This window comes from Poecile atricapillus, chromosome Z (genome assembly GCF_030490865.1).
Source record: "Poecile atricapillus isolate bPoeAtr1 chromosome Z, bPoeAtr1.hap1, whole genome shotgun sequence".
Taxonomy (NCBI): Eukaryota; Metazoa; Chordata; class Aves; order Passeriformes; family Paridae; genus Poecile; species Poecile atricapillus.
Window position 1 is genome coordinate 119,517,016 of NC_081289.1, and position 20,301 is coordinate 119,537,316.

The 20,301-nt window shown below is 42.6% G+C and overlaps 1 protein-coding gene across 3 annotated transcripts in view; it reads right to left on the reverse strand.

Moving 5' to 3' along the window:
* KANK1 (KN motif and ankyrin repeat domains 1) overlaps positions 1–20,301 on the reverse strand; it is a 127,438-nt gene that overhangs the window by 31,819 nt on the left and 75,318 nt on the right. For 2 of the 3 annotated variants that reach the window (XM_058826048.1, XM_058826047.1), the window contains one exon: positions 17,711–17,827. In XM_058826048.1, the coding sequence (XP_058682031.1) occupies positions 17,711–17,747 (37 nt within the window). In that variant the 5' untranslated portion in view covers positions 17,748–17,827. Of the gene's footprint in view, positions 1–17,710; positions 17,828–17,992; positions 18,102–20,301 lie in introns of those variants that run through there. The other variant, XM_058826049.1, reaches the window with a different exon arrangement.

A 20,301-nucleotide genomic window follows, 5' to 3' on the forward strand; every position in this document is an offset into this window, starting at 1 on the left:
GGAGCATTTACTGCACGTTTTACCAAACAAATAAATCCCCACTTTGTTTGCTGCAAATTTAATCTGAAAGAAAAATGAGAAGTAGAAAACTGGAAAAACATTTATATATCATTTTTAGATTACTTTTCAAAATTTATGTGTCAGTGCCCCAGATGGAGGGCTGACTTTTAAATCTGGCATCTAAATACTCAGTACTTAGGGTGAGGGTTGTAATCAGAAAATGGGGGATAGCAACTTCCCTGATAGTAACAGAGAAGGGAGGAAGCTACACAACTTAAACAGGTTTTTATTTCACAATGTAGATGATTCAGCTCAGATATTTGCAGTGGTTAAGCTGCAGAGATGTGAATTAAGGACAGTACCTTAAGTCAAAGAACATAAGCAGCATGAGTTGAAGAGAGATGGTTCAGATGGCTGCTATGCTTTGCTTGCACTGGCAACATAAACACCAGGGCACTGGGCTAAGATGGCCCATTTACCATGTAACATTGGTAAAAGGAGGAATTTTAAGAATTGATCTGCTCCTTTAATACCATGCTGTTTCTAGAAATAGGATGATTACAGCAATAGGAGAAAAAACAATCACAGCCACAATACAAATAGCATTAAAAGCATCACTACGTGCCCTCATAAAAAGTGCTTCTCCAGCTTTCTTGCAGGCCTCCCCACAGGTGCTAAGAATATTGCTGGAAGATCTCCCTGGAGGCTTCACTTCTCCAGGCTGAGCAACTCACACTTCCTCAGCCTGTCTTCATAGGAGAGATGCTCCAGCTCTCTGATCATCTTAATGACCCTCCTCTGAACTCACTCCAGCAGGTCCACATCCCTCTTATGCTGGGGGATGCAGAGTTGGACACAGTATTCCAGACAGGGTCTCACAAGAGTGGAGAAAAGGCAATCACCTCCCTTGACCTGTTGGTCACATTTCTGTGGATGCAGCCCAAGATGCAGCTGGCTTTCTGGGCTGCAAATACACATTGCTGGGTTATTTAGAGCTTCTTGCTTCACCATCCACAAGTCCTTCTCCCCCAGGCTGCTCTCAGTCCATTCTCTGCTCAGCCTGTATTTGTGTTCAGGATTGCCCCAACCCAGAACCTTGTACAACACCTGGCCTTGTTGTACTTGAGGACACAGGCCCACCTCTCAAGCCCATCAGTCCTTCTGGATGGCATCTCTGCCATCTGGAGTGCTGACCACATGGCTTGGTATCACTGGCAAATGTGCTGAGGGTGCTACCACTGATCACATTACCAGTAAAGACATTAAACAGCACCAATCCCAATACTGACCTGGGTGAGGGGTCACTGATCTTCATTTGGACATTGAGCTGCTGAGCCCAACTGCTTTGAGTGCCAACATCCAGCCCATTCCCTATACAACCATCAAATCCATGTCTCAAATCCAGAGAGAAGGATGTTGTGCGAGACAGTGTAAAATGCTTTGCACAAGTCCAGGTAGATGATGTTGGTCGATTTTCCCTCATCCCAACATTTACTGTAACCCCACCACAGAAGGCCCCCGCATTTGTCAGGCATGATGTGCCCTGAGTGAAGCCATGGTGGCTGTCAGCAACCACCTCCTTATTTTTCATGTACATAATTTTCAGGAGGATCTCCTCCATGATCTTACCTTGCACTGAAGTGAGACTGACTGGCCAGCTCTCACTTTGGTACTGGTGATCAGATGGATGTACAAGTCTGCATGTCCCACTGTCACTTCCTCCTCAGGGGTCAATCCCTCAACCACAGAACTATTTCTGAACCTTGCAGAGGTTAGGAAGAGACTCTAGCTTTTATTCCTCTCTTTGATACATGTTTGCCAGCTATGACAGAGCATTTTGGTATCATGTAGAAAATGCTCAGAATGCTTGCCAGCCAGCTAATTGAAGGAGCATATATGTAGCGAATAGCCATTTTGCTGTTAGAACAGGGTCTTTCAAGGTCACGTTACCCATTTTTACACCAGTTTTCATTCACATGGCAGAAAAAAGACTTACTTACAGAATTTCTATCTGAACATCATACACCCACAGCTAAAAGTTATTTCTGTGAGCTGAAAGCAAAACCACCTTCCAAAACCACACCTCTTAACCCTCTCCAGACCTTTCAATGTCTAAAACTTTTACTTCTAGAATATGTGAACTGAAAACTTGCAGCTCAAACAGCAGTTAATTTGAACTGCAAAATACATACTGTAAGAAAGTTGTGCAAATCAATTAACCCTGAATAAAGAGAAAATCTTTTTTATAAGAAATATGTTCCTGGGGAAGTAAAAAGCACGACCATCATGAGAGTGACTGCAAAATGCCCCCCTATCAAAATTCACAAAATCTGCTTTATATTATTGACAACTCCCTTATTTGAAGCTGATAATAAATCACCTTTTCAACATACTTGGAACAGCTCAGTATCTGGCAGTTTTGTGCTGGGACATCTTGTGTGTGCACCACCTCAAGGCCATTAACCACAAGAACTAAGAGGCTAGGCTGTTTTGCCTCCATCCCAGTTTCTGACTCACAAGTCCCAAGGGCAGTCAAACTATAAGTGGCAGGAAGCAGGGTATGGGTAGGAAGGGATACAGTCATTAGTTTAGTCTGCTACGTGCCCCACCTGCAAGGAAGAGCAGGGCAGAAACCATGGTGGTGACTGCTCCTGGTACCAACAGCACTGCCACCTCTGGACAAAACAACTGAAAACAGTGGCTACTTCAGCAAATTGCTGTCACAAGTCCACCTGTGGGGTGTCCTGTGGCTTTGAGCATGACCAGCAGGTCCACTGTCAGGCAAGTCAGAAACAGCCTTAGTTGCATGTCACGGATGTGCCTCCCAAATCATCCTCCACCAGTGCCCCATTTACGCCATGTCAAGCAATGTAACTGAGGAGGAAACAGCCTGTCTTGTATGGAAAGCAGATCATGGACATGAGGTTGGCTCCCAGTGTCGGTGAAGCACCTTGCTGTCCCCTCTGTGACACAGGAGAAACCCCATGGTTCCCCGACCTTCCTTGCCACCCCTTGAAAATGCGGCACACCTGCTTCACTCTTCCAACAGTACATCATTCCCTGTTGCTTTACACTACTTCATGGTCACAATCAAAGTGACAAAGGAAAAAATTAATTACAAAGTCCAGGGCTTGAATCCACATAGGAAGACGGGCTTTCACAAAACAAAAATGCAAAAAAGGAGCAAACTCACAAATTCTTCTCTTCCTTTCTTACTTATCCAGATCATCTCCCCAAAGAAGTCATGGATGTAAACTGGGTATTTGCCTGAAAATGTCTTTTAGCACAAAGGTGTTAAAAGTATCAGTGTTACCTGCTAAAGCTCAAGCAAGGAATGCTGTATTAACTTTCTATCCAAGAACAACTGAATCACAAAACCAAAATATTTAGATTTATAATGTCATTACCTTTCTGTGTTTATAAATCTCTGAAGAGGTGGGAAGTGCAGAACAGATACATAGGGCTATTGTAACAGGAATAATCATCAGGAAAGAACCTGGACTCCTGGGATATAAACCTGCTGTGGAGTATTAAAACTGATTTACAGTTTCACTTTTGTCGTACAGCTGTGCACAGAGTGGAAAAAATGGAAGAATTGTCTTCTGCAAGAATGATTCAACAAATATTAGTTTTTATGAGTCCTGGAAGGACATTATTTTGTCACATGCTTGCCTCCATAAGAAATATGGTTTATGCTGCATAATCTGTGTGATATTTCAAATACTGGGAATTAATCCCTCCTCCCCTTCTTTATATTAATCTAGTACTGACTCCTTCTATGAGATGTGTATTGCTCTCCAAACTTCAAAAGCCTAAGCAATTTGCATTTGCAAAAAAAAATTGAAAGATTTTCCTCTGCATTTAAAATTGTTCAGAACAACAAACTGATTTTCTCAAAAAAGTTAAAAAAGCAATCACCAGATTAAATTTGGGAAAGGTCATTACTAGAATTAATTTTCCACTTTCATTCTAAATAACTAAGACCAGTGGTTTATAACTAAAAGTCTATGAAAAATATTTAAAATTAGCAACTTTGAGGGAAACTGCCACCTTTCTGTTTTTAAAGTGATGCTTTGCAGCAAATAGGTGCACAGCCCCACTCCCTTTACTAGAGCTTTCACAACACCAATCTTCCATGAGAAAACCTGGGCTTGTTGAAGGAAACAAGCTACTCTATATATAAGGACAAAAACAAAGAGGCTACCAGAGGTGCCTGAAACCCCAAGTGCAAACTCCCTTCAGATGGCAGCACTTGTGAGACAACCCGACTGACCTAGCAGCATTAAAAGCATGAAAAAACCTCTCTACCCATCCCAACTCAATATCCTGTCAGAACATCAAGGGCTGGTTTTGGCGGAGCCAAAGCCCATTCCCATTTGAGTGTGTCACTCACCAATCCATGATCCACGAGAAGCAAACTCCTGGATGTTACTGTGTTCAGCTTTTCAGTAAATTAAGTCTGAAGCACACTTTCCTTTGCCTTAAAGGGACTGCACAGTCCTGACACATCAGCAGGCAGGGAGCCCAGTGGTTGCTACAGAGCATTTATTTATACTCATTTGGAATTTCCTGAGACAGTCCCAGCCCGGCAGCCAGACCAGCCCAGCGCCAGCGGTTTCCTTCACAGCAGTTCACATGCCGTGTAATGCCTCTGGTTCCCCAAGGGTTAAAGTACATTACATGGGCAGCAGGACAAAAGGAACTGTACCAAGTGACACACTAAAATGACGTTGGGTTTCTGTTGTTTTGTTGGGTTTTTTTGTTTGTTTGTTTGTTTTGAAGACAGATGTAATTCCCAAAAGGGAATTATAAGTTCAGGTCACTTCTCTCCCACCCTATGTTCTCCCTTTCTCCCCAAGCCCTTCACCCCCACCCACCACTCTTACTTCTCACTCCCACATGTGGACAGAGAGCACTGAAAGGTTCATTGATATAATTTGCACAGAACAATTACCCCTGTTGTAACCACTACTGCTTCCAATTTTGTCTGTGTTACATTCAATCTAGTTTTATTTATGCTTCTCAAATGCAGGTTATAATTTGAGGGATAAAAATAAAAACTTTTAGTATATGTTTTCTTTTTTTCTGAAACACAGCCAAAACATGCAAGATATCCTTCATGCTAGTAAAAGCACTTTGAAAACAATGCACAATTTTTCCATATTTAGTTTTCTTGTTTTCACACACCACCAAGTATTAACTCAAGTAAGGACAACTGGGATTCTAGATGCAAGAAGACTCACTTCTCAGAAACACAAGAAGAGCCTTAAAGCCCTCAGCTCCATCACTCTTCACCTCTGCTTACAATTGCTGTTAAAAAGTGGCAGTCTCATTTAACAAGGGCAAAAGTCCTAAGACTTCACAGGACTAGAGGAAAATTACTTCCATGTTTTCCATGCAGATTCTCAAGAACAGTTAAAAAAAAGGGAGAGAGCAGGGAAACATGAATTCTCAAAACAATTTCCAAGTTCATTGCAGATTGGAAGAGCTGTGCTTCAAACAGACGTATGATCTTGTGCTGAAATGGCAGGAGTAAGGGTCCAAGCCCTCCACAATGCCTTCAGCTAAAATTGCAGACTTCCAATAAAAGTGTTTCCTGAATGTCTTGATAGTTTCAGTGGCATTTAATATGAAGCAAAGTAATATACAATACTTCCAGGCATCAGCTTTTGGACCCTGATGTAGGTTCTCCCTTTTAGGTAATTTTAAATTATTTCCTTGAATTACAAGTAACTTATGTATCCAGTATAAACCATGAGCTCACAATAAAAGTCTGAAGAAACCAACTTGTTTCATCTATGGACCACTAAGGTATTGAATTTTAAATGAACTAGGTTTGGTCTGTGCTCTAACCACCCTATGCATGAAGAAAAGCAGCTTTTCAATAAAATATTATTTGGGAACAGTTCCTAAGCATGGTTTGAAGTTTTTGCTAGAAGACAGAAAAACTCTAGGGCATCTGACACTCAACCCCTGTTTTCAATTCAAAAAAAAATTCAAAACTTTAGCCCTTGGAACACTGCCTGGCCTGCAGCCACCACTTTGTGCTTCTTCCTGCTTTTCAAGCCCTGCCTTTCAACCAGCCAGGTTGAATAAGCAGTGCACAGCAGCACTGGGTATCTCTAGCTCCATCAGCAGGTTCTTCACACCAGGCAGGGGAGATCATTAAAATAGCCATCCAGTTTTCTGTTGTGAAAACAAACATGACACTTGTAATGGGGAAGTGAAGAGAATAGCCAGAACATTCTTCTCAAGAGTTAGGATTCTGTTCAGAGGGAAAAAAAAAATACCTTAACATTGTATGGTTTCGTTTTTCTAAAAAAAGACAGCATGATATCCTGTTTAAAGAAGAACAGATTTTAGCAGCTGTCTCCATATGCTCCATCTGCTTATCATTACTCTGCGGTTTTGAGGGCTTGACATTTGAACAGGCACTTCATCAAGTCATACACCTTGAGTGGACTGTCCTCAAACTCTGTTAACTCAACAGGCTGAAAAGACCTCATGAGTGCATGTAACAACCCATAGTATGTATTAGCACATCATCCCTTTTCCAGCAATTCAATGTGGAGGCACATGTCTGGGTTAGTACTAGTAAAACCTAAAGGCAAAGAGCATATATGTATTTATTTTCTTGGCTTTTGAAACAATTAAAATATCAAATAAACTAATTTGGCTACTGTTTGCAGTAGAAACAAAACTGAGGCCAGAACGCAGCTCCCCAGCGACCAAAAAACCTGACTTGGTCTGAAGTAGAGTGAATGTAAGGTTTCATGTATGGGCAGCCATCCAGCTGATAAATTCTTATCTAAAAAGCAGGTTGTTTCACACCCCTTTTGAAAACAAAAGGCACAATGGATCTGTGAAAGGCGATGGATGAAACACAGCTCTTTAAAATGCATGCCTCCAACAGACCATTTCCTCAGCAATGGAGTGGCTCTGCTTGGAAACAATGAAATAATCTGCCTGATTACAGTGATCCAGTTACGGCATCACAGAGCTCCGCCATACCCACCACTGTCAGGTTTATGTTCCTATCCCCAAAAGCAGCTGCTGCATTTTGATGCAGGTTGGATATGGAGTTCTTCTCAATTTTAATTTGTGAGAGAGTGGGCGTGTGCTATTTTGGTTTTTTTTCTTGACATCCTCCAAGAATTTGGCAGCTGGTTTCCACAGAATGATTTAAAACCTGCTAGTCATTGAGATCAGACATGAAATTGATCTGGCCCAGCCATCTCCTCCCCAGCAGATGCCTCTGGAACGGCATAAGAAGGAAGCAAACATACAGCAAAATTTCTGCCCTTGGTGTACACAAACCTGCAACTCAGAAACTTCCCAAGATGGGGTGGTTCAGGGTTTTAAGTAACAGTGTCAAAATGTTTGTTTTCAGGTGCAACTGATAAATGCACCCCATTTTATTGTTAAGTGTCCATCTAGTTTGGCATCACACAGAATGAACTTCAACTACTTGGTATTTTGTGCGTCCTCAGGTAAGTAACGATCCCTACTGTTCTCCCATCATGACTACTTGGGAAAGCTTATGGTAAGATGTTTTGTTGTGAGAGCAAGTAGACCATTCAAGCCTTCATATCTGGTAATTTTATTTTTTTCTTAGAATCACAGAATCACATAAATTTTTAGATTGGAAAAGACCTTTAAGATCAGCAACCATAAACTCAGCACTTCAAGTTCACCACTAGAACATGTCTGTTCCCAAGCACTGCATCTCCACGACTTTAAAACAGCTTCAGCGATGGCGTTTCCACCACCTCCCTCAGAAGCCTGTTCCACACCTGGCAACCATGTTGGTGAAGAAATTTTTCCTATCCAACCTTCTCTGGCACAACTTGAGGCCTTTCTCTCTCATCCTGTCACTTGTTGCCTGGAAGAAGAGGCTGACCGCCACCTGACTACACCCTCCTTTCAGGCTGTTACAGAGAGTGATAAGGTCCCTCTGAGGTCCCTCCTCTTCTCCAGGCCAAACAAACTCAGCTCCCTCAGCTGTTCCTTAAACGACTGGTGTTCCAGACCCTTCTCCAGCTCTGCTGCCTTTCTCTGGTCTCCCTCCAGCAGCTCCATGACCTTCTTGGAGTGAGGGGCCCAAAACTGAGCACACAATTTGAGGTGTGGCCTCCCCAGTGCCAAGTATAGGAGGACAACCCCTGCTCTGGCTCCTGCTGGCCACACTATCGCTGGCACAGGCCAGGATGCCATTGGCCTTCTTGGCCACCTGGGCACTGCTGGCTCATGTTCAGCTGCTGTCACCAGCACCCCCAGGGCCTTTTCCTCTGGGCAGCTTTCCAGCCACTCTGCCCCAGACTGTGGCACTGCCTGGGGCTGTTGTGACCCAAGGGCAGAACCTGGACTTTGTCTTGTTGAACCTCACACCACGGCCTTGTCCCATTGATCCAGCCTGTCCAGAGCCTTCCTGCCTTCCAACAGATCAACACCCCTGCTGGAGTTGGTGTTGTCTCTAAACTGTGTAGGAGTGCCCTTGATATGGCCTCGTCCAGATCATCCAGAAAGACTTTAAACAGGACTGGCCCCAGTACTGAGCCCTGGGGAGCACCACTGGTGACCAGCCACCAGCTGGATATAACTCCATCCACCACCAGTCTCAAGGCCTAGCCATCCAGATGGCTTTTTACCCAGCAAGCAGTGGGTAAAGCCACTGAGCCATGAGCAGCCAATCTCCGTGGGAGAATGCTGTGGGAAACAGTGTCAAAAGCCTTACTTAGTCCAGGCAGAAACATCCTCAACCCTTCCCTTATCCACTAAGCAAGTCACCTTGTCAGAGAAGGAGATCAGGTCAGTTATCCAAGACCTGCTTCATGGGACCCATGGGCAAGAATACATGTCCCATTAATGTGACATGTGATTGATAAGCAGTGCATGCAGTACATCACACAGCAGCAGGATAGACAATGGACAGTAAAGCTGGACTGGATGAGAAGATGCTGCACAGTTTCACAGAGAGATGTCTCTCCTGCTGCTGTGGTGGTGTCTTGCTCTGTGGGCTGAGATAGTCTGGCTGAGCCATATTTATGTTTGCAGAGTTGTAGTCTTACAACTTTTCTCTGCAGAGGGACAGGTAAGTAATTTTCTCAGAACTGCCAACAGTGCATTTTCCACAGCACTGAAAATGCTCTGTGAGGAAGTAGAGGCAGAGCAGGGTTGGGTATCAGTCCGCAGGGTACAGGGTACCTGTTCAAGGTACAGGCATGGAGATGTCCCTGTGCATCCCTGGGGAGAAGCAGAGCATTGGAAAAAGGCACTGAGTATTAGGGAGCAAAAAGGGAAGGACAAGCATGCTGAATAACAGACACACGGTCTGAGAGGAAGGGAACAGGACTGTAACTAGTGATGATGAAGAAGAATGGTGAAAGTCTAAAGGGCGATGCAGTGGATGCATAGCCATGTAAGCACACACATGTCCTGACAATCTTAAAAGCTATGTAACAGCAATCTGTCTCCACATACAAAAAACAGACAACAGGAGCAGAAGAGAATGATTCTAGACAGGAATACCTTTTTTTTTAACTCTATGACTTAAGATACGGAAAAATATATCCAAAATTAAAGAATCACAGTTCTGCTGGAGGGAGGGGAGAAAGGGCTTAGCCACGGATTTTCTGAAGTAAAAAAGCCCTGGTGATATTGGGAAGTCCTTGAAACCTGACTGCCCTGATCTTGTCTTTATGCCTGTATCATATGCAAATATTAGTCCACTTTTTTGAACCATGGCCATGTGCTTTACTGCATTTTCTTGCACTGTACTTTTTTTTTCTAAAGCTGCACATTTAGATTTACAAAGCACTGTACATGAAGTGTTAAAATTTGACCAGTTTGCTAGTATTAGACCTGAAATTTCAGTAACAGCAGCAGAGTTGCACAAGTGTTTCCTTTCTATTATCTGATCTGCAAGCCATATGACAGTGCTCCAGGCAGAGAGGTTGGTTGTGTGAAGCAAGGGTAGGGAAGGGGCTAGGAGTACATCAACAACATGCCCCTCAGCAGTAAGAGACTGCTCCAGACAAGGTATGTCTGGTTTACATAGGGAGTACAGTCTGTTCCCAATTACCAGGTAATTTGATCCTCACCCTAATCTGACCAAACCTTCAAACCCAGATACTAAAATGTCCATCTTCCTCCCTAGCCCCCCCCAACTTTCAAACAAATACTGAAGGGCAATACAAAAGTATCACAGACAGGCCCTTATATGTTGAAGGAAATCTGCATAGTGTTATAAAGAAAAAAGACACAAGAATATATTATTTTTAAAAAGAGCAAACAGTTACATAAAACATTAATTACAGTGCAAGATAACTAGGGAGGAGACACTGGGCAAAATAAAGGGATGGAGTGTGAGAAGGGGTAAGGTTCTACAGGTAAGAAGGCTTTGCAAAAGGTAGGGAAGGACAGACAGAAAATGTGAGAGTATGACCAGACTTACCTACCTCTCCAAGCTTCTGAGCATTTCGTTTTGTCAAAGCATGTGCGAAGAGTCAGAAGAAGAAAATTCTCAAGAGAATATGCTCTGAAAAGTTTTAGAGAGATAGGGAGCAGGAGAGCTCTTTATTGACCTGGTTGATCTGCTAATTCCTCAGACATCCCCACCCATATCCCACAGCAGAGATCAACCACTGCTTTCTGCCAATGTGGTAAGTGTAATTTCTGGATGAAATCAGAGGAGGGAATGGCAGAAAAAAAAAGTGAGGATGGACAACACAAGCATTCTGCTGTCCCAAAGCTCAGAGCTGGTTACACTGAGACATCCTGGCAGGAATAGTACTTTGCTACCAAGGGGAGTCATGTTACCAGAGGAAGGAAATGGAGATACAGCAGCAATGCCAACGTGGGAAGTCCAAGTGCTCCCTCAGCCTCTAAAAGTGCTGTGAAAACATGATACAGGAAGGGCTGCCCTTCTGTCATCTCTAATACAAAGCCTTACAAATGGCTCAGAAGAGGGGGAGGAGAGAGGTGGCAACTACAAGAAGCTTCCCAAGGACCTCTGCTCCAGTAGTAACCCTTTTGTAAGGAACATATCTAAATGCAGGCACTCACGTGTTTGCAAGCAGAAGGACAACCAACTGTCATCGGGCTATTTCCATCCAAGTAATTTTCCTGAGGGACCATATACTTCTAAAGGGAACAAAATATCTTCCCTTCCCACAAGGAGGAGATTCACATGCATTATTCATTAACTGCTTTCTGCAGAAGAATCTGGGAAGTGAGGAATACTGCAGAATAGTTTGGGGGAAATACTGAATTGTGTGTCTTGTAAGTGGGGAAAGGTAGACAATGAAGAGAATTTTTCAAGTCTGGAAAAAGCTTACTCTTCGTGTTTTTCCTGTGGCATGTGCCTGCCCTGCTTCTGGTTCTTGCTCCTTACCCTCACCCCAGCTGCCACCAGACAGTGCAAAGCAGTGGCTTCCACCGCAAGAACTTAGTTTCATCACTGTTAATCTCAGTTCAGTAAATTCAGTAAGGCTCCATGGTACCACAAACAGCAAGACATGCCTGATGAGTCCCTAGAAAACTTTAAGACACATGATGAACACCCTTATCTGTCTCCCAGGGTGCAAAGGGCATGTACTTCCACAGGGAGCAGCAGCAGGCCACACAAGAGCATCCAGGTGCTGCCCACACAAGTGCATCACAGCAGCTCAGAGAAAGAAAGCCCGCATTGCTCCATGAGCGAACCTTCATCAGAGAGGATGAACGCAGTCCTCCTTCTAGGTGAGATGTAAGAATCTGGGCAGCTGCAGAAGATAATCTAGAAAAAGACACAGCTGCAGTAATCTCAGATGAAAAGACAGATCAATTAAATATCTTCTTTTTCTCAAGGCCACTTTGTCCTCCTGCAGAGCATTAGCATCTACATAAAATGGCTTTGTATCTTGGGCCATCTCTTTCCCACCACAACAATGCAGTTTCCATTTCTAAGGACTGGGCTACCCAGAGCAGACTCCTATGTCCTGAAACTTCCAATTACACTGTATTTATTTAACGTATCCTTTCTAACTTCTTCCTGATCCCTACATTTCCACTGGAATCCAAAATCAGGCCTGTAGCATGTTCTTTGGCCAACAAGTCCTGAGTAAAAGAAGAAATGAAGATGGATGGTCCCTGTCCTCTGCAGTCTCATAAAGCCTTTTAGGTTGGGCAAATATAAGTCATTGCATTTTTAAGCTTTCTGCTGCAGAGGAAACCTTGGATTACAGTCATCAACTAGCAGTTACAGAAGCAATTACTAATTCAAGTAAAAAGCTGGCACTCACTGAGATCTCGTGCTTCAGCTCCAGCCATCTGTCCTCAAGGCAGATCTGGCATCAGTGAATGTACTACAGCATATTGATGAAAATTTTGATATGACTTGTGATAGAGATTATGTGAAATCACTGGAGGTTCACTCACCCTTCTCCCCACATACTTCAGTGTCCCACCCTAGCTTGTTTTTAAATACTGGGCACCACCAGAGTGACTCATAGGATCACTTGTGGGTGAGGCAGGAGCTGGATCCCAGTGACAGCCATCTGCCCATCCCAAAAGCTCAAGACTGCAGGCCAATTGAGCAGGCTCTCCCGATGGCAAGAGGCTTTCACCAGCTACCAAAACACACCTTGGGCATACACCCATCTCCATTAATTCTGAAAGTTATTGGAAGCTGGCTTGCAGCAGGGAGCATGGTAGGGGAGGAATAGGTTTAGTCTGTCATCACACAGTTCCGACTCAAACAAGTTGTCCTTGCATGGCTGATTTGCTAAAAATACACTCTCCTGAATCCTGGTCACTTGCATCTGCTAAACAAAGTAAACTCAGAGGCTGCTGAGTGCAAAGCTTGGTGTGTCAGGAGCACTGCAGTGATACCTGGGTGACAGCCACTGTGCAGAAGCAGCAAGAGCAGCGGGAAGCTGGGCTCCTGTGGCAGGCACCTGCAGTACTCAGGAGGAAAGGCTTCGGGAGGAAGGGCTCCAGCAGATGGACTACTACCTAGCAATCAAATACGTTCAACTGCTAACTCACTTAGGTCTGTAAGTTCCCAGATTGATGGCCTGTGATGAGGAATGGTGGATATCCTGCTAAAGTTAGTAACAGCGGTAATGTTCTGGTGCACATTTTCTGCTTAGACTGTATTTACATCATGAGGCTAGAAATAATGCAAAATTCCATGCATATTGCCTAAAATGAATGAGGAAAATAGAATCAAATGAGAGGCTATAAATTAAATAATACAGTAACTGAAAGAAAAGTGTGTCTACAAATCTTTGGTAAGAGTTGTTACAAATCAGTGCAGAGGATGCGTGTGATGAAAACATTTGTTCCAAGTAAAAATAAGTGTTCTATTTACTGGCCTCAGTTAAAAGGGTTAATAAGTTAACTGGGGTTTTCATAATACTTTGCAACAGTTGCTTAAGCATTTATATACCAGCAGATGGAAAACACATTTATTAAACATTTGGTCTTTGAGTCATGCTGACGTTAGTATCTCAAACAACATTAATTCACCAGGCAGCAGCTTTTTGCAATGGCCTCATTCTCTGACTAACTGGTGTATAGTTAACAACTTCATGTAGGAGTCAAGAAAACTGCTCAGATACAAAGAAAATCTGACCAGAAGCCCACAGGGTGCTCCAGTATAACTGTGCACATATAAAATAACTAGAGGATGCCAGGCTGCTGCAGAGGAAACAGTGGTCCAGCTACAATTTGTATCTCTCATCAAACCACTGTGGTCCCACAGCCCTGGCTTGCTGCAGGGAATGGAGGTGGATGCCCAGATCAGCTGGGAGTGAAAAGAGTACACTGTGATCAAAGACACTTGACAACTGCAGACTGGCTATCACAACAGTTCCTTGCTTTATAGGTGCAAGGAGACTAACAGTGAAAATGATGTTCAGGTGCTACAATGCCACTGCTTTAAGAATTGTGCAGGAATCTAAAGCGTGGAGCAGAGTTAAATATGCAGGGAAACAGTTCAAATTAATGTGTGCAGGATGATGTGCTTCTGTATGTAGAGAAGCATGTTAAGAAAGGAATGGGAAGGCATGAAAACATAAATCCATACACTAGACTGAGGAGAAGGCACAAACAGAAGGGAGCAAAGAGAAAAGAGCAGAGAAATCTCCAACACTAAATACAGAAAATAATATGCATTTGTTTTATGGCAAAAGTAAAGAAAGGGTTTGTGCAACAGCCTTGCTATACTGACCCCTGCAGCTCATCCTACTCAAGAAAACTGGAAATGCTTTTTTATGTCTGTTACGAAATAACTAACAATTCTGCAGTGTCTGGATATAGAGAATGAGGTGCTTAGAGAAGTCAAATAAAGCATGTTTTTATTATGGTTAGTGACAAATACAGTTTTTAATACTTTATCTTTTTTTAAATCAGTCTCCTATGTTTGTTTTGCTGCTTCCTTGTTTTCCACATCAGAATAAATAGAATTAGACTGGAACCTTATTCCATGCAGTGCCTTTCAGAACATGTGTTTTGAAAAGAAAGTTTTCACAAACAGGTTGTTAGTGAATAGAATGAAAATCCATACAGAGCTAAAACTGCCCTGTAAGTTTTCTCCTTGTGCATTGTGCTTTTTGTAGCTGACTAGAAGACATTTCTACAGATATCAGTAGAAAAATGTTAGCAGAGCCTCATTAAATAGATGAATTATGCATCAGTCCTAGCAAGCACAGAAGCTAACAATTACTGGAAGTTTCACCCAGCAGTTAATGGAGACACTAATACTATTTAGAGAAACAATCACCTCATTTATTTTTTTCTTGTACATGCAAAGAGAAATTAATTTGTATCATGCACCAAACCAACTGCAGACTCCCAATAGCTCCCCACAGACTGAGGGCATTTCCCAGCTCCTGAGGCAGCTTCTTGGATGACTGACTGCACAGCATGCTCTGGACTTGTACTACACTCCTTAACTCAGATGAGTTTACTGGACTGAGCAGTGAGCTCACATGCCACCAGGGAAGACTCTAAACAGTTATCCCGCACCTATAACCAACACCAGATAAAATAAAATAAAATAAAAAAGCACAAATTTTTCTGCAAGCACCAATTTATTCAGCTCTTTCCTGAGGAGATGGGACAGCTTTGACAGGCTAGTGCAAAATCAGGATGAAGGCACAAAAGCAACTTCCAAAATGGATAAAAATCAACAAATAAGCTTGCAGCCCAAAGAAATACAGTTCACTACAAGACCTCTGTGCAATGAAACTGTGCACAGAGTGATAAAATTTTTAAGTCAGCAGCAAACTGAACTATTGACAAACAGTACCGAAGCACAAATCACAGTCTCTGTCATTTATTCACATTTAAGGTTCATGTCTTTACTGAGATAGGCAAGAGACAGAGAAACTTATGATAGTTGCTTTCATGATAAAGTCATCACTTGCTTTGTAGTTTATCTCCTATACACACTCACTAAAACATTTACAGCAAATGTATTTCCCATAAATATCCCTTAAAAAACAATCTCTATACAAATGCAAAACAGCCTTTCCTGGAAACAAGTTCCAAATTCAAGCATTCCTCTACAGATTTCATCTGCAGCAGCAGTAGTCCATATAGGCTTGTACACTGAAAAAAATTACTGAAATGGCATATAGGCATAATTTTTTGATAGTGCAAGTACTCACATTCTCGAGTTAACCAAAGCAAACCACTGCTTCTTAGTCACTTCATACTTGAATGAAGCTGAACATGTGGTCAGACTTGCCAAAATATTCAAGTAACATAAATGAGGCTTAGCAGTCCCTAACAAGTCTGTCTAGTTCTTTTTCCTGCTGCTGATTGATTCAGAGGACGCAGAAAACACCACCCCTGAAGTTTGTCTTTCCACTCTTAGAGCTCCATGCAATTAAACTTGCTTCAATACCTCCAACGCCCAGATCAGTTCCTGCTCATCCAAAGGCATTCTCTCCCAGGCAGCACAGCAGCACAACAAATCACAGGTATCTGCCACCCAATATTCTGTCTGTTATGAACTGCTGAGGATTTGGAGACACGGGCGTACATAGCTGCATGTTAGAACACCGGCCTCAAGGGTTTGCAAAGCCAACAAGTCCTGACAGTACCTGCAAAATGCTGTCCAATTTAGCTCTGAATTAAATACTTGTAATTTATTACAGTGTCTTTCTACCAATAAGGGAACAAACAGCTTTATCCTGCAAGAAGCCTTGTTTCCATAGCAATCCTGGAGCTAAAACTTTGCCTTGCATTAACACATCCCCCAGTATAAGCATTTAGCTTCTTTTAGACTTACACATCAGCCCACCAACTTTTTCAGTACACTGATTCTACTGCAGGGAGAAAAAAAAATATTAGTAAACCAATCAGTAACACTCCATGCACAATTTTTCTTTCATTGTAAGCAGAGGAAATTTTTCTGCATGACTTAAGTTAAAGACATATTAAAAATAAAAGTCAGGTTATATGGGGGGGGTCTTTAGGCAGCTACAGTTAACTCACATACACAGCAGAGGTTTTGCAGTCCACATTCTCAAAAGGACTACTGAAAGTTACAAAAGGATATGGTTTCTATCTTAAAGAATATACTTCTAATTATATAAAAAGGGGGTGGGGGAAGGGAATAGAAATATCTTAATTCAGCAGTCTTAAGATTTAACAATATTGGTAAATTTAACCTTAAATCACCAACAGATAATAGTAATTCCAAAGACTTAATTCAACTTTCACTAACCTTAAAAAAAGACTTCTTGCTTTGCATAAACTGCACATAATGGCACTCCATATTTCTAATATTCTGAACACAAAATGTTTTAATCCTATGCTCTAATTAGAATAATTCTACAGTGAGCAACCTGCAAGCTCCTGCCATGCACTTGAAAGTGATTTCTAATATTCTGCACACAAAATGTTTTAATCCCATGCTCTAATTAGAATAATTCTACAGTGAACAAACTGAGCAACCTACAAGCTCCTGCCATGCACTTGAAATTTTCCATGTAATCCTACTGCAGCAGCCTCAGCTTTAGCGGGCTAAAACTGTGTTTGTGCAGTGATCAGAAGAGGAAAATATTGACATAAGCACAGGAAGAACACTGCTGCTGTGCTGTTTGTTATCAGTTGTTCTGCAATTTCTGCCCCCCAACAACCTGCCAGCCCTCCTCAGCAACCTTTGGTCATGCCAAGCAATCCTTTTCACAGAGTATCAGGCAACCAAAACAGACAGTTTGGGAACTTCTTAAAAATAACAAAAAAAGTGAACACCTCTTCAGGATATTGTTTGAGGAAAGTTTTTATGCTTTGCAGAGAAGCAAGCATTAAAAATTAGACTGAGCAGTAAGGGTGACCAGGAAGGGCTGGGCATTTGATGCATTAAGGGCTGGTTAATCTCATGAATTATTACAGACTCAGTTTAACAGACACATGATCGTGCAGCAAAGCCCTAGGCCTCCCAGAGTCTAGAGTGAGCCCCTTGAGAGCAGAGCACACTGCATGCTGAATGACTGAGTGTCAGCCCTTAAGTCTTCCCAAACTACTTTGCCCACTATAAATATTTAAAAGATTACTGGGGTGGGGGATGGTGGAGGGGAGAGAACAGACAGGCTCTGATCTACCAGGAAACTGCTTTTCAGTATTTAAACTGCCATTACTTCCTTTTCCTGCTCGCACAATGTAAGAATTTTTTTAATTAATAATCCAAAGGGGGAAAGCGTTCCCATTTAGTTACCTGTAGCACTGCCGTTAGTATTTGCTGGGTAGGCCATGTTTGCTCAGTGACACATCCACAGCTAGGCTGCTTGGTGTCATGCAAATGCCATGCATCAAGTCCAACCAGACATGCAACCTGGAACAAACAAGTAAAAAGCAGTTAAAAAAACACATGTAGTTTTAAGAAGTTAGGTACATTAAGCAGTAGGCATTTCTGAGTATTTAAAGTCTCATCTTCAATGCAAACTTTAGCACAGCAGTAGCATGCTTCTCTTAAATCACCATCCTAGCTATCACAAACCCCAAAGGTGTCCAAGTGACCGAAGCTGAACTGTGGTTCTCTGACAACCTCCAGATCTGTCGTCACTGAGGATGTAACTAGCTGAATCTGCAATTGGCCTTCTTTTTTCTGGCCTGCCCTCAACTTTTTTGCAGATGTTCTCTAAACATTCCTGTACCACCACAGATTCCTCACATTTTCTGGCATGCGTATAAAGTTCTAGATTACTCAACAACTTACAAAGGCAGGATTTTTTAGGTGGAGAGCACCTACAGAAGCACTGTACCAGTAAGTGGGGGACCAATGGCAGTTTCTGAGCTCAGATGTCCCCCTGGGGAGGCGAAGGCAGAACCCTCAGATGCAGCCAGAGCAGGCATCTCTGCCTGACAAACCTAGACACCAACAGCTACAGGGTGGGGGGGCCACGAGTGCTATCTGATTTTATCAGTGCTCATCTGACTACAAGACCTCTCCACTGCAAGTTCCAGCAGCAATGGGTTCTCTGGGTGTTAAGCGCTCTCCCAGCCCACATATGGCAGGTTGAACCAATAAGAAGCACTTGTCTGAAGGTTGCAGGTACAGAAAAAAGGCACTGTCCCCCTGGGTGGGTGGCTGCTGGGATGAAGCCAAATGACAGGCAGAGGCCAAAGCAGCAGGAGTTCTGTGGCTACCTAGATGGCTCTGCAGTAGGGCTCCTGCTCCTCCTTCCCTGCCCACCTTCAGTGCAGGGAGCCTGATCACAACTCATCTTCAGCAGAAGATCTGACGCATCTGGGGCTACAGAGATACCTCTTCCTGATTCTGCTTTCAGTTTTCTACAGTTCAAACAGCATTTCATTTTGTTGACTCAGATAGGTGGAGCTTAGGTGTATGAAGAACACGCTGCTTTGCTGAACCCCATCTGACTTGGGCTGACAACTCAAGAAACCAGTCACATTTTTCCAATTATATTTGCTTTAGCTCTGACAGTACGTGCAGGGAAGGATTTAAAAGCTAAGCAGATTAGCAAAGTAAAAGAAAATGAAGAAATTAATGAGCACAGGCACCATGTGAATTTGAGTCAGAGATACACTGACTGATAGAGAACCTGGCTGTTTTTAAAAGCTGACAGAGTTCCATCACATAAGCTAATACAGCTTTGCTTTCTGCTTCAAGAACACAAATACCTTCATTTTTAATACAGTCCTGATATCAATTTTCCAAAAATGCAGAAAGCTTCATTGCAATTCCTCCTCCCCTAGCCCTGCCATATACACTGCGGTTTACCATCTCTTGTTCAGTGAAGGGCAGAGCATGAAGCTGCTATAAAGATTGTATAAAAGGCTAAGAGCAGCAATATAAGGCAGGAATCCAACACAGGCCATGATGCATAGAGGCCCATCACAAGATTTCAGGCCTAACGATAATTATCAAATTTCTGAAACAACCAAGCATGGCCCATTAAAAAAAAACACAAAACCAAAAAAACCCATGTTGCTGGCAAAGTTTGCAGCCGGAATAGAAGTTTTAAATCTGGGAGCTTTTAAGAAAATATTAACTACTTCCTTTCAAACAGAGAGTTTTTAAAGCATCACTCCCATGTCTGCTTGCTATAAAGATATAAAGTTATGCTTTAAGCTGAAGACAGGCAGTTTTTACTGAGTCACAGTGAATGTCTACTGAAAAAATTATCAGCAGCTTCCATGTGAAGTTCAGGACATGTCCTGAAGCTCAGGACAGCCACTGTGTCAGGGCAGGCTGCACTTAGCAGGGCATCAATCTCTATCAGTGTAACTAAGGGTAAAGAAAACTGAATTTATTTACCCACTTCTAATTTGTTCAGCATAGATCTGTGCTTTCTCAGTAACACTGTAAAAACAGGTATGCTTCCCTGCTTTCATTACATACACTGTACAAGGGAAGACCTGGGAGCCTGCACCCAAGGATGGATATGAGCAAGTGGATGGGAGGGGATCCTGGGGGAACGCATCTCTTTTAGGTGCAGTGCAGTCACAAATACAAGTGGGTCAACCACAAAAATGAGGCCTGACCATGGCGTGCCTCATCATGGGTTTAAAAGTAAAATCTGTTAAAAACACTAGTCACCATTCACAGGCACAAATGAGGAGAGCTTCCCAATAGCAACAAACAACTGTAATTGAGGTGAGAATTGACATAAAGTTAATACAAACAGTGCTGAAAATCTAAACAAGGACTAAGATCTACATTTTGTTGTGGCTTGAAGAGATGCAGTTGACCTGGTACTAACTGCCTGGTGGGTATCCTTCTATTAGTTTCAAAGCTATGCAAACTCACCTGCTGATTCAAAACTTAAGTGAGGATTAATAAAA